The sequence below is a fragment of the Haliotis cracherodii genome, unplaced genomic scaffold (genome assembly GCF_022045235.1).
Source record: "Haliotis cracherodii isolate W230 unplaced genomic scaffold, xgHalCrac1.p SCAF_1, whole genome shotgun sequence".
NCBI classification, from domain to species: Eukaryota; Metazoa; Mollusca; class Gastropoda; order Lepetellida; family Haliotidae; genus Haliotis; species Haliotis cracherodii.
In genome coordinates this window covers 47,580,956-47,595,347 of record NW_027266264.1, presented here as the reverse complement: position 1 = coordinate 47,595,347, position 14,392 = coordinate 47,580,956, and the positions used below count along the sequence as shown (strand labels likewise).

General features: G+C 39.6%; 1 protein-coding gene across 3 annotated transcripts in view; it reads right to left on the bottom strand.

Annotated features, from left to right (window-relative positions):
* Positions 1–2: 2 nt before the first annotated feature.
* Positions 3–14,392, bottom strand: part of LOC139478618 (uncharacterized) — a 28,429-nt gene continuing 14,039 nt past the window's right edge. The window contains exons 1-20 of one of the 3 annotated variants that reach the window (XM_071261182.1): positions 14,222–14,352; positions 12,665–12,820; positions 11,746–12,199; positions 10,251–11,264; positions 9,713–9,849; positions 9,023–9,145; positions 8,425–8,547; positions 8,170–8,241; positions 7,603–7,724; positions 7,299–7,406; positions 6,835–6,924; positions 6,501–6,620; positions 5,761–5,929; positions 5,300–5,443; positions 4,654–4,742; positions 2,373–2,443; positions 1,963–2,027; positions 1,590–1,758; positions 1,126–1,211; positions 3–929 (exon numbers count right to left, since the gene is read on the bottom strand). In XM_071261182.1, the coding sequence (XP_071117283.1) occupies positions 1,130–1,211; positions 1,590–1,758; positions 1,963–2,027; positions 2,373–2,443; positions 4,654–4,742; positions 5,300–5,443; positions 5,761–5,929; positions 6,501–6,620; positions 6,835–6,924; positions 7,299–7,406; positions 7,603–7,724; positions 8,170–8,241; positions 8,425–8,547; positions 9,023–9,145; positions 9,713–9,849; positions 10,251–11,264; positions 11,746–12,199; positions 12,665–12,809 (3,297 nt within the window). In that variant the 5' untranslated portion in view covers positions 12,810–12,820; positions 14,222–14,352 and the 3' untranslated portion in view covers positions 3–929; positions 1,126–1,129. Of the gene's footprint in view, positions 930–1,125; positions 1,212–1,589; positions 1,759–1,962; positions 2,028–2,372; positions 2,444–4,653; positions 4,743–5,299; positions 5,444–5,760; positions 5,930–6,500; positions 6,621–6,834; positions 6,925–7,298; positions 7,407–7,602; positions 7,725–8,169; positions 8,242–8,424; positions 8,548–9,022; positions 9,146–9,712; positions 9,850–10,250; positions 11,265–11,745; positions 12,200–12,664; positions 12,821–13,233; positions 13,265–14,221; positions 14,353–14,392 lie in introns of those variants that run through there. The other 2 variants (XM_071261172.1, XM_071261190.1) reach the window with 2 other exon arrangements.

The following is a 14,392-nucleotide window of genomic DNA, read 5'->3' as shown; positions in this document are numbered from 1 at the left end:
GCAGTCATTTATTTTTTGTTATGAAACTGGTTTTGTTTTCCTGATGTTGAGTCAAGCTTTCCGTCATGCAATGTAAAATCGTTACATCCCTTGTGTCAACATGACACACACACACACACGATTCAGATAACATTAACAAATATCACGCTTCTCTCATTCATGATGTTAAGCAGAAAGCTTTGTTTGATGGAAAATGAGGTGAAGAAGATTGAATTCAATCACCAAAGCCTGTCAGCTATCGACCGCTAGAAAATCCAGTGGCCGATAGCTGGACAGCAATACGACACACAATCAAGTAGGTTGCAAAGAGTAACCGAACAAATTCATTTTTTTAATTCATTGTGATTTCACTATCAACGAATACTGACCTGTTAATATTAAACCAGAAAATACTCTCTCGACTGTCACGGATTACATTGTTTCTAGAGACAGAACAGATGGAGGGGCCGTGGGGTAGCCCTGTGGTTAAAGGGGTCGCTCGCCACGATGAAGATCCGGATTCGAATCAACAGATGGGTACAATGTGTGAAGCCAATTTATGGTGTCCACCGCCGTTATATTGCTGGAAAATTACTGAAAGCGGCGTAAAACGATACTCACTGTATGAGAACAGATGGTTTCGAACGAACACGAGGTGAAGATATATACAGTATGACATCTCTTCTAAGATAAATGTATGTTTACGTAATTATCAACAAGGAATTTTATGCAAAGTATTTGTAACAGACAGACGCCACAGTCATTTAAGATTGGGTATATTAACGTGGCGGAATGCATAGTGATTGGGATACTGACATGGTAAATATGTTAAAAAAGAACTACACAAAATATCAAGGATTGCTTAAGTGTTTTTGAGCATGTCATCATGCTATCATGGAACAGGTGCATATGTGAATCTGGGGAGTCCTCCGGTGTGTGACGACACGACTCTACAAAAGAACAAACATTGATCATTATCGGTGAAACAAACTTTAAAATACCAAACTTTAAGTGTCTAAAATATTGAACTGAAACAAATATTTATATATCACAAATAGTGGATGTGTTCCTGAAAGATTATATCAAAACAATATACAGTGTATAATGTTTGTCATCATGAGAGGAAAACATGGCAGCGATACTTACTAAGCTATTGGAAATATTTTCGTACTGGCACCCATGTTTTGTCAATCAATGACCGTTCCTGTAGGGACCTGAACGACACCCTGAAACTATAGCAAACCCATGGTCATATATGTAGAGAGAATGGGAGTTACGCTACTACAGTTAAAATGAAATCAATCTCAAGGCAAATAATTAGTGGGTAAGTTGGGTTTAACGTCGCTTTGAGCAGTATTACAGCTATATCACAGCGTGTCAGCATAGTGTGGGAGGAAGGCCCGACGTGATGAATGCAGGTTTCCACCTTGGGGAAACCCACAGGTATGGTGCTGACAAACCACGAAACATAATCGGGGCGACCTGGGATTCTAACCCACAATCACAGGTTTCTGGCGTGAACAGCGAATTGCGTCGTCTCAGCCAGTGGATGAGCTGTGTCCCGTCAAGTATTGGCGGTATCTTACGGTGACATAATGTATATCACATACTTCTGTTCATTTCTTTGTACCAGGCATGAACCCTGTGGATATTTCCCATACGCTTTCTTCATCTTGGCATCATTGGTTTCAGAATATTGTTCCCAGCCATTCTGCTCGTCCTTTCTCTGCCACACATAGGGTCTGTCTCCATCTTTAGTTGGCTGGACATTTGCACTGTCTGATAATAAGATAGTTATTATAATATAATAATGTTTTCGTATAACTAGCTGCCTAGTTACTTTAATTGTTTATTAATCAAGACCAAAACCAATGGCAAACACGTGAAATTGTTCAAGGGATTGAATATAACGTCGAAAAATCTTTATTACATCAATGTAAGGGACAAAGACATGACAATGCACATAGATATAGAAATATCTACCTTGAACGGTATCCATGTGAGGAATTGTCTTGGCAGTTGTTTCTAGGATACACGCAATTGGGTCTCTAGAAAACAATAATAATATTCCGACATGGAATACAGATTATTTTAAGAAGGTGCAGTATCAAAGGACGTTTGTAATCATGGCGCTGGACTACACAGAAGACTCAATTTTAAAGACACGCTTCATAATGGGGCTGCTAATTTGATTTCGCATTGAACGCCCTCCATTTCTAAAACTGAATACCCACAAGGCACCGATATTTCTGAGTGACTCTGCTATCTTACAGGCGCTCCCGAAATCCACAGTTTTGTTCCCTTTTCATGTGAGAGAGATACAAATATGAATACCTCTGAGTCACTCTCGTTTTTCTCATCACACCGATGTGTGTAGTCCTAGAGAAACTTACCGAAAAGATACATCGACCAGACCACACATTCCATATCTGTATTCGTGGATTTCACCATTCTGCCATCGAACCTGTAGCAATTATGTACTACTTAATTATATGTCATAGTGATTGAATTGTTCTGCTCAGGCACACATGGCAGCCAAGTTGGTTTAACAGATTTGACCTCTTATTGTTATTGTTATCATTATTATTGTTATTATTATTATTATTTACAGATTAAAATAAAAAATGCAGCAAAGAGTGTTTGGGTGATCCTGGCACAGTCAGGCTGGTTAGGCTCATCGTCAGCTCAGGGCCCTTGCCCCCTCAACACGCAGTTTAGACAGCGAATGGGACTTTTCCCAGGAAGCGCTGCCTAGTCAAACCCACCCAGAACTTTTAGGAGAATGTGAAGACTCCCCAACATTGCAGCCTTCTGCATTACCCAGATTGTCAGAAGGGCTGTATTCCTGGTAGCAAACCCGGGTACACTCCCAATGTCAGTCAACAGATTGGGAGGTACCAAACCTAAGGCATCGAGAACAATGGGGAGTCGGACAACTTGGTACTTGGGATGCAAACGTGACATTACAAATGCGAGGTCAACATATTTGCCATGTTTTTCCTGGATCTTGTCAATCACATTAGTGTCAAAAGGGACAGAAAAGTTAATGATATAAATGATTTCATTGGATTTATCAAACAGGACAAGATCAGGATTGTTGGACCGGATACGTCTTAGGCTGTAAACGGGCCTATTCCAAAGAATTTTGTATTCATCATTTTCCATGACGCCCACTACATCGTACAATGGATGGACCTCTGTGTCAAAACCACAAGCATTGCGAAGACGGTAATAAAATGATCGAGCTACACCATCATGTCGCTTAAGATACTGTGTGCCAAAGCTGAGCATCCATTGAAAATGTGTTCGACAGTCTCATTAAATTCATTGCATAATCTACATTACATATTCACATTTTGATGCAAAATCACACATTGACGGTTTCGAGTGGGAAATGACTGGTCCTGAGCAGCAAACAGAAAGCCTTCTGTTTCACTTTTCAGGCTAGCCGACTTCATCCAGGCGAAGGACTCTGCAGGGTTGCTGGTCAAAACACTGCACATAAACCCGATGCAGTGGTCGTTCAGATAGCCTCTCCTTGAAAAACTGAGTCTGGGCCAATTTGATATGGCACTTCGCTTGGTTGACACTCATTTCTGTACCGTCCAGCAGTACAGAACCATCGAACAAATCAACACTGACATTGAGATCATGTCCCACATCTTTGGCTCGTTCAAGAAAACTGTGGAATGCCTTGATTTCATCATGAGTCTTGATTAAATGTGTGCAAAAGTGCACAATACAATTCTATCATGAAGAGCCTCCACGTTTATCAAATCACGTCCTCCCATTATGATTGTTTAATATAAGCGATTGAGGGAAGAGCGAGGGTGGTGGAATTTATTGTCTGACATGATTCTTCGTGTGAGGGTATCCATACCCTGAATTTCTTGTTTCATCCAATCAACAACACCAAAAGAATATTACAGGACGGGCACAGCATAAGTATTTGTGGCTTTGACTTTGTTATGAGCGTTCAGCTCTGAACTCCAGATTTTCTTATGTCTACATTTGTACTCTGCCCGAAGGTTTTCCCTGAAATGGGCATTCTGGAGATGGTCAATAACTCCTCCTCCAAGTAAACTGACTGATCCTCCCTCTTCTACCTTGGCACGTTTCAAATGAAGAATGTTGCATTTGTCGAGTTCAAAGGCCGATATCCTTAGAGAAGGACTCGACAAGAAGAATCTGTTTTCTTAGTGTGGATCCTCCACTGGCAATAAGTTCAAGGTCATCCATGTAAAGGAGGTGAGTAAGGGGTGTTGGGGATCTGTGCTGAGGAGCTCCAGGATGATAGCCTTCCTCTTTGCTAAGCAAAAAGCTTAAAGGATTTAGTGACAAAAAGAAAAGAACTAAACGAATCGCCCTGAAATATTCCTTTTCTAATAGAAATAGGATCCGAAGTCACCACCTGCCCCTGCGAATACGTCTCAAGCAATTCATTAAAGACTTGGGTAAAACAAGTAGTCGCTCGGGGAGGTCAATACATTCCAGTGACTTCAAAATCCATTCGTGAGGTACAGAATCATATTAAGCTTTTCTGTAGTGTATCAAACACATTGAAAGGTTACGGTGGTAAGTTTTAGCCTCTTCAAGGATATTTTGTGTGTTATTATTATTATGATTATTATTGTTGTTGTTTAATGTTTTGGAAGGATAAATGGTTTCTTTTACCTTAACTTTTCCCGGCATAAGGCGAATAATGGTGCCATAGCTGCCAATTCCACCGTCCTGGTTTCCGTACAGGTGATGCCAGGCAGGACCTGATAGGAATAAAGACAAAACATATCTGATTTGTGAAGCATGTGGGTGTAAGCAGAAATTGTAAACGATAACATAATTTGGAAAAAGGTACAATGGTTCTTAATGTGGCTGTTCAACCGTGCATTGAGCAACACATAGATCGTTACATCACAATGTTCATACATAAAGGGACCGCCTCAGTGGTCTTGTGGTAGAGCGTCTGCCAGGAGATCGGAAGGTCGGTGGTTTGATCCCCGGCCGCGTCATACCAGAAGACGTTAAAAGATGGTTGTTACCCTGCCTGGCGCTGAGCATTAAGGGGCTTAAACAAGGACTGGTCGGCTCGGAGTCAGTATACTGTGTGTGAGTAGGGTATTCATGTTATACTGCGGTATGGTATTTCAGTGGGCTTATCACTATAATATCGGGATTAGTCTGTACTAGTACAAGCAGCCACACACACGTACGTGCATGCACGTCGCTATATAAGTGCCATGATCTTGGGCGCAATGTTAAACCCCATTTAACAAAAACACATAGAGAGGATATGGAAAACAAGTTGCTTGCCAGGTCTTACCTCTTTCAACTTGAACCCCCACACCCACTTGACTGACACTGACAACCCGAGGTTGGTCTTCTACTACAGTGACGTCATACTTCCCACCATGGCCATATCTGTAGGAGTTTGAGTGATCATTATCCCAGATCACCAAAACTATTCCTGAAAAATACGCCATACATACAAAAAAAAGAAGTTCAACGTTTGAGTCAAACATGTAATGAGTCAGAGTGACCTCTATAGCTGCTTCAGTTTCCAAAGCCACAATATAGTGGTTGACACGAACAGGGGAACCATCAACTTCTGATATCTGTTGATTGATCAGCATTACTCCTAGCCAACACATATTCTTGTTGCTGTTGATATGAAAACTTGGAATGATCAGTATCAGATTATATTTGCACAAATGAGGATTGTTTTATTTAAAATATTGTTTCGCAGTTTGTAAATATATCATGAAACTAGTATATTGTTTTTACTGTCTTTGGCGTGGTTGGTGATGGTCCCAGGACCTTCTGTATCCTGGTTCCCCCACTGCCAGTCTGGACCTCTCACCACCCTTGTCCCGAGGGGAGGTAAATCCTTCTCCTCCATTATGTCGTTGGATATTGACGTAATATATGCCACTATCAGGTTGTAAACCTCCGTCTGAAACACGTCATATAATCAAGTGCTTAATGATAAAAATAGATAAAAACATCATATCCCTATTCATCTTAAGGAATATCTGATAAAAATAGAGTCCTTGTGCGATTTCGACTAGATCATAAGCATGTGGCAAAATGGTGAGTGTGTCCGGCCCCACCGGTGGCTCCCGTCACAAACACATGCAAATGCAAGTCAAATGTTCACCTATCGGACTTAATTTTTGTCACTGATGCCTCAAATTTGGAAATGTCCTCAGCATGTCTACCTTAAAACATTTCGAAAGTTTTACCTCAGGACTAGAATGTTGTAACCTTGATCAAACAACTTATAGCATCGCTTACTATGGAACGTGATTTGATAAAAACTATATTATCCTACTACTTACTAGTTACCTAAGTGAAACCTGCAAAAGTGCATAAATAAAAGTGTTAAAACCCTTTCCATCATCATCATCATCATCATCATCATCATCATCATCAACCACCGGTGCCACCTGTCACAAACCCATGCTGAGGCAAGTCAGTTGTTCACCTGAATAAAGCCATTACGTGCACCTGAAAGGGACACTGACCGTGCTGGCCTTGTCGATCTTGGGTCCAAGATCCGTTAGCAAACTACGCAATCCGGCCAAAAATATGTCACTTTCATTCCCTCTTTGGCTTACGTATTCGATGGCTCGAGCGGCAATTTTCTGAAAGTAAGAACAAAATTAAATCAATATTTCACATATGTGTTTGAACCCACTGCACAGCACAGAAAAAGGCTTTCAAATATTGTTCGATTGCGTTTTGATAATAAATGTCTCAATTTATGGACGCTATTATAAAAACAAAGAAAAAAGTGAAAAATTCTGAACACCTGCCGATAAGGATAAAAATGAACATGTACATTGGTGCTTTACTTACGCGCACGTAATGATAGTTTGACAACTTTGCAAAGGACGTAGCATCTTTCACTTTGCCACCACAAACTGACGCCAGGGCTTCAATGGCGCGCTTGAATAGGAACCAAATGGACAGTATAAAGACACTCATCTAGAACTTGGTAATATGACAACTGTTTCTTTTTACATGATTTTATATATCTTGATTAAGTCATCATATCTTTATACATTTAGAAGTAATACACTTCAGGTGATAAAAGAGTAAGCATATACTCCGAAACGTTGTGTTCCTCATAATACAGAAGTTGACATCTTAAGTCAATTCTTAATTCTTAAGTCATCATACTTGATATTGTATTGTTGGATGTGCAGTGTCAACGATAGATAGGAGAAGTAGACTTAATTAGATACTCTATATCGACTAACTGACACTCGTGAGTAAATGTAATTGAACTTGTAGAACTGGTCAGTGAACGCAACGTTTACCATATCACAGAATTGTCCCACTGGAACAAAAATGATTTCATCAGGAAGATCATCACTTGGTTGTCTGCTTCTGATCTCTTGGAAAGCTCGTAAAATTCTCATTTGGTCCTGTAGGATGGAAAACGTTAGTGTTCCGTATACATATTTAATCCAATCTGAGCGTTTATAGATAATATAATACTCAGGAACATACAAGCTTGTGCTTCATTTATTTGATTTCTCACATGAGGAATTCATTTACAATAGTTCACCATGATGTTATTGAAGAAAGAATCGTTACAATCCTAAAATGTCGGTCTATCACCTGACTACTGAGCAAGTGGCTGTCTCTGGCAGATTCCGGCATCTCAGTTGTTGGCTGGCCGTCAGACATGAAGATCATTCGTGGCCTCAGCTCCATTCGATTGTTGAGTCTGTAGATGCCACCTTTCACAATAAATATTATTGAGTCAATGAATATCGAATATACCTACATCCTTGCATCACTTATTACATATGACTTTAGTGAAGGCGTCCATATCAAACTATTCCCCTATTTAGTCATATGTGATAATAATATATGAGGGTGAGGGAATGTTCGTTTTACGCCCAAGTCAGAAATTACCAAATATCACTTTTCAACACTCATATATCTTCCTTACATGCTCGAATCCTGGCTAGACAAACTCAATGGTTGATAACCCCGTCGGGTACGGTGGCACACAGTCAGCTCCATCGCAAATTGCAATCACTTCATCTTTATTGGTCAGCCCTTATGACAAACGAACACATGTCTAGGAATCAGCACGGAAGTTAGGACATTCTAAGGAAACCGCGCACCCAATAATGCCGAGCACTCAGAATAAGAAAGAACACAAAGGAAATGGTCTACCTTTCGCAAGAGCTGCCATGGACACAATAACACCTTCAAGGATCGGCGATGGACCCCCAGGCGTGATTTTGTCTAAGAACATAACGCAGACAAATCAGTTGATGATTCCATCCCGAATAGTTCATGTAAGGTTTTAATCAGGATAATATAAAATACCTAAAAACATAAACATGTTAAAGTACAGCATACATATTTGATCAAGAGTTGACATTACGCCTAATGTACGCGTACGTCAAGGTACAGGACAACAGATACCTAAAGCGTCTCTGAGGCTTCCATAGTCATTGGATAAGTGATGGATCACTTTTGCCCGACCTCCGAAGGTGACGAGGGCAATATTCTCTTCAACATCATGTTGTTCTGCAATGTCCTCGATTCCTGTGAACATGAAATATTTTTGTGACCACGACGTCCCAGGCACGTAGGTGGTGAGCAAATTATTTTTACTCAATATAGTTCACTATAAGCTAGTTTATAGAATTTAAAATCAATACTCAATACAACCGTAATAATCAATAAAATTCATACGCTCTACATCATTGTTGACGTAGTGTAAATGTTAGTGTTTAGATAATGCAGACACCATTGTCACGTAATGGTGCCAAAATAGTTATGACGTCACAGTCTATTATTACTGACATCAAGCTGACCATGTTATCTTCTCGACAAGGTTTTCAGAATGGAACCTTGAAACTCGTTTCGTAACCCTCTATATATCTGTCATATGAAATCAAAACCTACAGTAGTATAACATATACAACAAAAAGAAGTGTTCCTAAATATGGGATGTTTGATAAAATTGTAGGCTAGTAGCTCTGCAATACGTAAAAACAGTCATATGTTTTATAATTACCATTGATAAAATCAAGAGTGATTTTCTTCATTTCTTGAAATGCTTCACCTCGCATGCTTCCAGAAGTGTCCAAACATATGATAGTATCGAGAGCCAGATCATGTCTTGGAGCAGGACTTTCCTCTGAAACAATCATTCCCTTCTCCGTAATATATTCATGTGTAAATGTGTACTATATGTGGAGCACAGTGAATTTATTCATAGAAAGTTAAATTAGTTACAAAATCGTTTCACTACAGAATTGTATAATGCAAATAAGAAACATTTCTGTTTCCATGGACGTATGGTGTACTATAATATAATCCTTAGTTTCAATTACATTTGTTTAACAATTCAGACTCTTATGGTGTACCCACCTTGTTGGGGAAGACAATACGACATATAGAAAGTGAGTAAGATGATAGCTTGTTTCACGACTCTCTGCATATCAACCCTTGATTTACTGTAAATGAATGTTTACTAAACATAATTTCAATTTGATCAACATGACTATAGGAAGGTGAATTAATGGATGTCAACTTCGTTATTATGAGGAACACAACGTTTCAGAGAATATGCTTCAGGTGAATGAAGGAGTAAGGCTATACCCCGCATCGTTGTTTTGCCCATTAAAAGAAGCTGACATCCATAAACTCTCTTTCTTATATGTATCACTTCTAAATGCCATTCAAAGACTTAACATGACTATACCTTCTAGCAATGCTCCCTGAACACTTTCCCATATTCTGCTCCAGTATGGGCTGTCGCTGATGGCGCATTCCATCATCAAACGCAAAGCCTGTTCCTTTGCTTGATTTCCTTCGATCTTCTCCTTTTTCGGTTCTTTGCTGACAAATAAAGCAGAATGGTACATTAATGCACTGAAAATATGCCATAGTTCTATGTAAATATAATTGCGGATGCAAGAAAAATGCAAGTCTAGATTATCCGCAAAAACAGATTCCATTTGGCGTAAAGGGCAAAATAGCAGTGAAAATTATAAGTTTGGGCTACTGAAAATCATTGATGACACCAGGTGTTCGCGGAAAGGGTAATCGTGTCCTGCCCTACCGGTCAAAGATCACCCGCTTTTCACACAATGTTGCCTAAAGAGGTCAGTATTTATTGCCTGGCGCAAAACAGCAACACTCCTACCATTCGACGGCGGCCTACAATAAACATAAATATAAATGCAAAGAAAAGTCACTTTGATGATAGATAGTATTAATATATCTGAGTAAACGCTTACCACGTATTTGGTGTCTCTGTATATCTGACCTGGACATTGATTGCATCTGACTGCATATCAGAATAGGCATTTTGCCGTGATGACATGTCGCTGAAGTCATACAGCAGTTCATCGAGAATTCTCGATACTTCATCAGGGGAAGCTGCTGCCTCCCTTTTCGGTTGTTGGCTGATTTGCTTCCCATTGTAACGTGATTCGCATTGCGCACTGGAATCTGGTCCATATACCGCTTGGCTTCTGTCTCCAGAGGTTTGGTAGGATTTCTTGTACTTGTGTGAGTTTTCATATTGTTGGTTTCTGGAGGGATACATGTCACTTCCATGGTCAGGAAATACATTTTGTTGGGTTTCACATCTATTTGCGTTGATCTGTGTGCTATTGATTGTCCCTTCGTTACTTTGGTCAAATGCTGCTACGTCTGATGTGTTTGGCAATACCATCTTCTCATCGACTGACACATCGTCACTGAGGTCTCCATCTGATTCACCTTGTCTTTCTTCCGTTACCTCTTCACTCCCAATACAATTGGTGCTTGTTTCAGCCTTCTTCTCAGCCACCGAAATTTCCCCCTGTCCCCTTTTCTCCTTTTCGTCACCTCTCTCTTCCTCCTCCACTCCATCATCATCATCATCATCATCATCATCATCATCATCATCACTAAGTATTTCTATTTTTGGACGATATGCTGCTGCTATATTCAAATGAAGCGATGACACATCTTCATATGGCTCTAAATCAAAGTCAATCAGATTTCTATTTGGTTTTGGTTCTTGTTGTTCCTCTTGGCGTTCTGAGGTTAAACGTTCAGGCCCTTGTCTTCTGTCGTTCAGGAAGGCCTGGGAGATTTTCATAAGTGAGACACGTATGGTTTCATATTGTTTCTCTTGGTCGTTAAACTGTGACTCCATGAACTGTCTCTGTTTAAACAGTTCTTCTTCTATATTGATAAATCTCTTTTCTACTCTGGAAGGTATCGCGATCGAGATACCACCGTCTTCTGAAGACGACCTGTTCCTTGTGTAAATGAACATGTGTATCAGTGTATGACCACGGGGATAGATATGGTAAAATACTCAGAGTAAAAAAATGAGTGGTGTTTTCACAAACAAGTAATCATTATTTAATGTGGCTCATTTTTACAAACAACATGCATCGTTCTTATGAATGAAACAGTAGCGTCAATACTATTCCCCTCGGACGTCTTGATAATACTGACATTATATAAATACCAGATAAACTCCTCGATGCCAACTTCGCCATGAAGATTTGCATCTTTTATTTCTGCCAGGAAAGGAATATGTATATTCCAAGATTCGTCCTGATTATGAACCTTGTTTTGTAAGTATTATACTCATGCTCATGGGTGATAAACTGTGTTGAACTGCCTCACATTGGGATTCCTCCAAAATTAACTTGACACGCCGTGAAAGCGTCGGTACCCAACTCACTCACTCACATACTCACATATCGATAATTTGTTTCTTCCTTCTCTTACCTCATTGATGTAAGCCTTCTATTCGCAAAACCGTCCTGATCAACCCTGTGGAAACACCAGGGACCTGTCTCCATGGACACAGTTTTCGATTTATGTATGCCGATGTGCAGTCCCTTTAGGCTCTGTAATCCTGTCGCCTTCAGAAGGAATTCTTTCACAATTACAAAAATCTTGAACCTCTCATTCAAAAGCGTTTTCATGTCTGAACCGCCACAGTGCTCGAACATCATAGCAAGTGGAGCATATTCCACGTGGATCAGCTTAACCCGGTGTGCTGTAAGCATCTTCCTTGTGAAGTTATGTAATGCAGCTTGATCCTTGAGGAGCTTGTTGACATGGTCGAAAGTTATGACTGAAGAGTTGTTGTCTGCCTCGGCTTCGGACACTGAGATACTGGATGTCTCACCCCCACTGTCGATGTCCTCCCAGTGCAGGTGAAACAACTGCATGCATTCTGTAATATTACATAATGTTACCTTTTACGTATGTTTTGTAAGCACATATCGTCACCAGCTTCAGTCAGTTGCAGTAGTATACAGAAAAGATAAACTCTAAAAAGACACTGATGAACATATTATTAAAGGAAGACTGCATGGCGATGAAATTGTCCTTAAAGTAGTTGCCATCAGTTACACTAGGGAAAGAGATGATTTCAACATTTAAACATTTACCATTTAAAAATGAAAATCTTGTGAACAATATAAAAACAAGATATTTTATGGACAACTTCTGTAATCTATTATGATGCGACGTTTCTGTACAGATCCTTATTCCCTTTTCAAGCATGATTGTGTACAATTTCATACAGTCCTGAAATTGCATAGTACAATTTGAATATCATTATTGTGTAGCTGAAATAACTTATGTTGGTATTGTTGTTTGTATACATTGTAGCAACATGACTGGTGTCTCAACCTACCATGACTATGGTGTTGCCTGTCAGCAAAGTCATTGTTTGTGCATATGTCAACGACTGCACAACACTTCCTGTCACCAACACGGGCATTGTCTGGTCCAAAGTGACGGAAATGTACAGCGGATACATTTCCACTGCTTTCCTCCATGTTTGTTAACTCTGTAAACGAAAAAAAGCAGTGTCGTAGGATAGAGCAAATACACTTGTACACAAACAGTGGCTAACATACATTTACAAGAACTTTATAAGATATCAAAATACTGATTTTAAGCCACACACAAATAGAACACTAATAGAATACAAAGAGTACACCTTTTCTACAGCAATCATATGCGATAATTCATACATTAAAACAATAGATGTATTTTTCTGACATACATTTACAAGAATTTTATAAGGTGACAAAATACTGATTTTATGACACACACACAAATATATCACAAATAAAACACTCCATAAGTCATTATGCATTCCATAAGTCTAAATTTGAGTCATTGTATCCCAATAGCTTAGATCGATGCTCATGTTGTCAATGACTGGTTTGTCTGGTCCAGATTCGATTATTTACAGACCTTGGTCACATAGCTGGAACATTGCTGAGTGCGGTGTTAATCAACAAACGAACGCATAATTTATCCTGTACTTCAATTAGTCCAGGAAGGTGAAGCCCCGATATATCAGTTAGGGCATTTAGATGGTCTTCGGCCAACTATACAGAAAAGAGACATATACAAAATCCTCAATTTATGATACTTATTGGTGTACATTGTGAGGCACTTCATACTTACTTACCCTCAACCCTGTAACCGAGAGTACACAGTTAGTTCTACTTTCGTTATCACGGCTTTTCCGTGAGGTGTATTTATAGACAGTTCGTAGTCGTGGTCGGGGTAAAGTGTAACTTCCATGTGTCACAAAGTGTCTACCAAAGAAGTAATTTGTTACATGAAATACAGCATATACATGTCGTTATAGCTATAAATCATATACACATACATATTTCATCATTTAATTACCCGTGAAGATTCCGGGGTAGAATAGGTCTTCAGCAACCCATGCTTGCTGTAATAGGCGACTATGCTTGTCGTAAAAGGCGACTAACGGGATCGGGTGGTCAGGGTCGCTGACTTGGTTGATGCATGTCATTGATCCCAATTGCGTGGATCGATGCTCATGATATTAATCAATAGATTCTCTGGTCCAGACTCGATTATTTACAGACCGCCGTCATATAGATGGAATATTGATGGAAGAGTGCAGCGTTAAACAACAAACCAACCAACCATCATTGAATTCTTTGGTTGTGTGTAACACATTTTAGTGTTTTTCATCAACTATTTGTATGCTTACATGGCGTGCATTTAAGGAGAACATGTTCATATGATAATGATTGCTTACTCCAGTGGGATGTAAAATGTGTTAACGGGGCTCAACAACCTGGTCATTTGACTCTACGGTATGTGTTCACCATTAAATACTGCAAGCAATAAAACGCGGCGAGTGACACTGCACATACCATTTCAAATAAAACAAGAAAAAAGGCAGCTTAACAGACATTACTTCAGCAGTGAACACGTCCATCCCATATACCACTGAAATCCCTTGTACTGAAAGTGGTGATCCTATGCAGAATCCGTTGTAGATAAGAAGGTTACATGTCTATCACACTGCTCTATATGACGAGGGAGAATATCAACACCATGACGGGAAGTAACACACACCGCATATCCA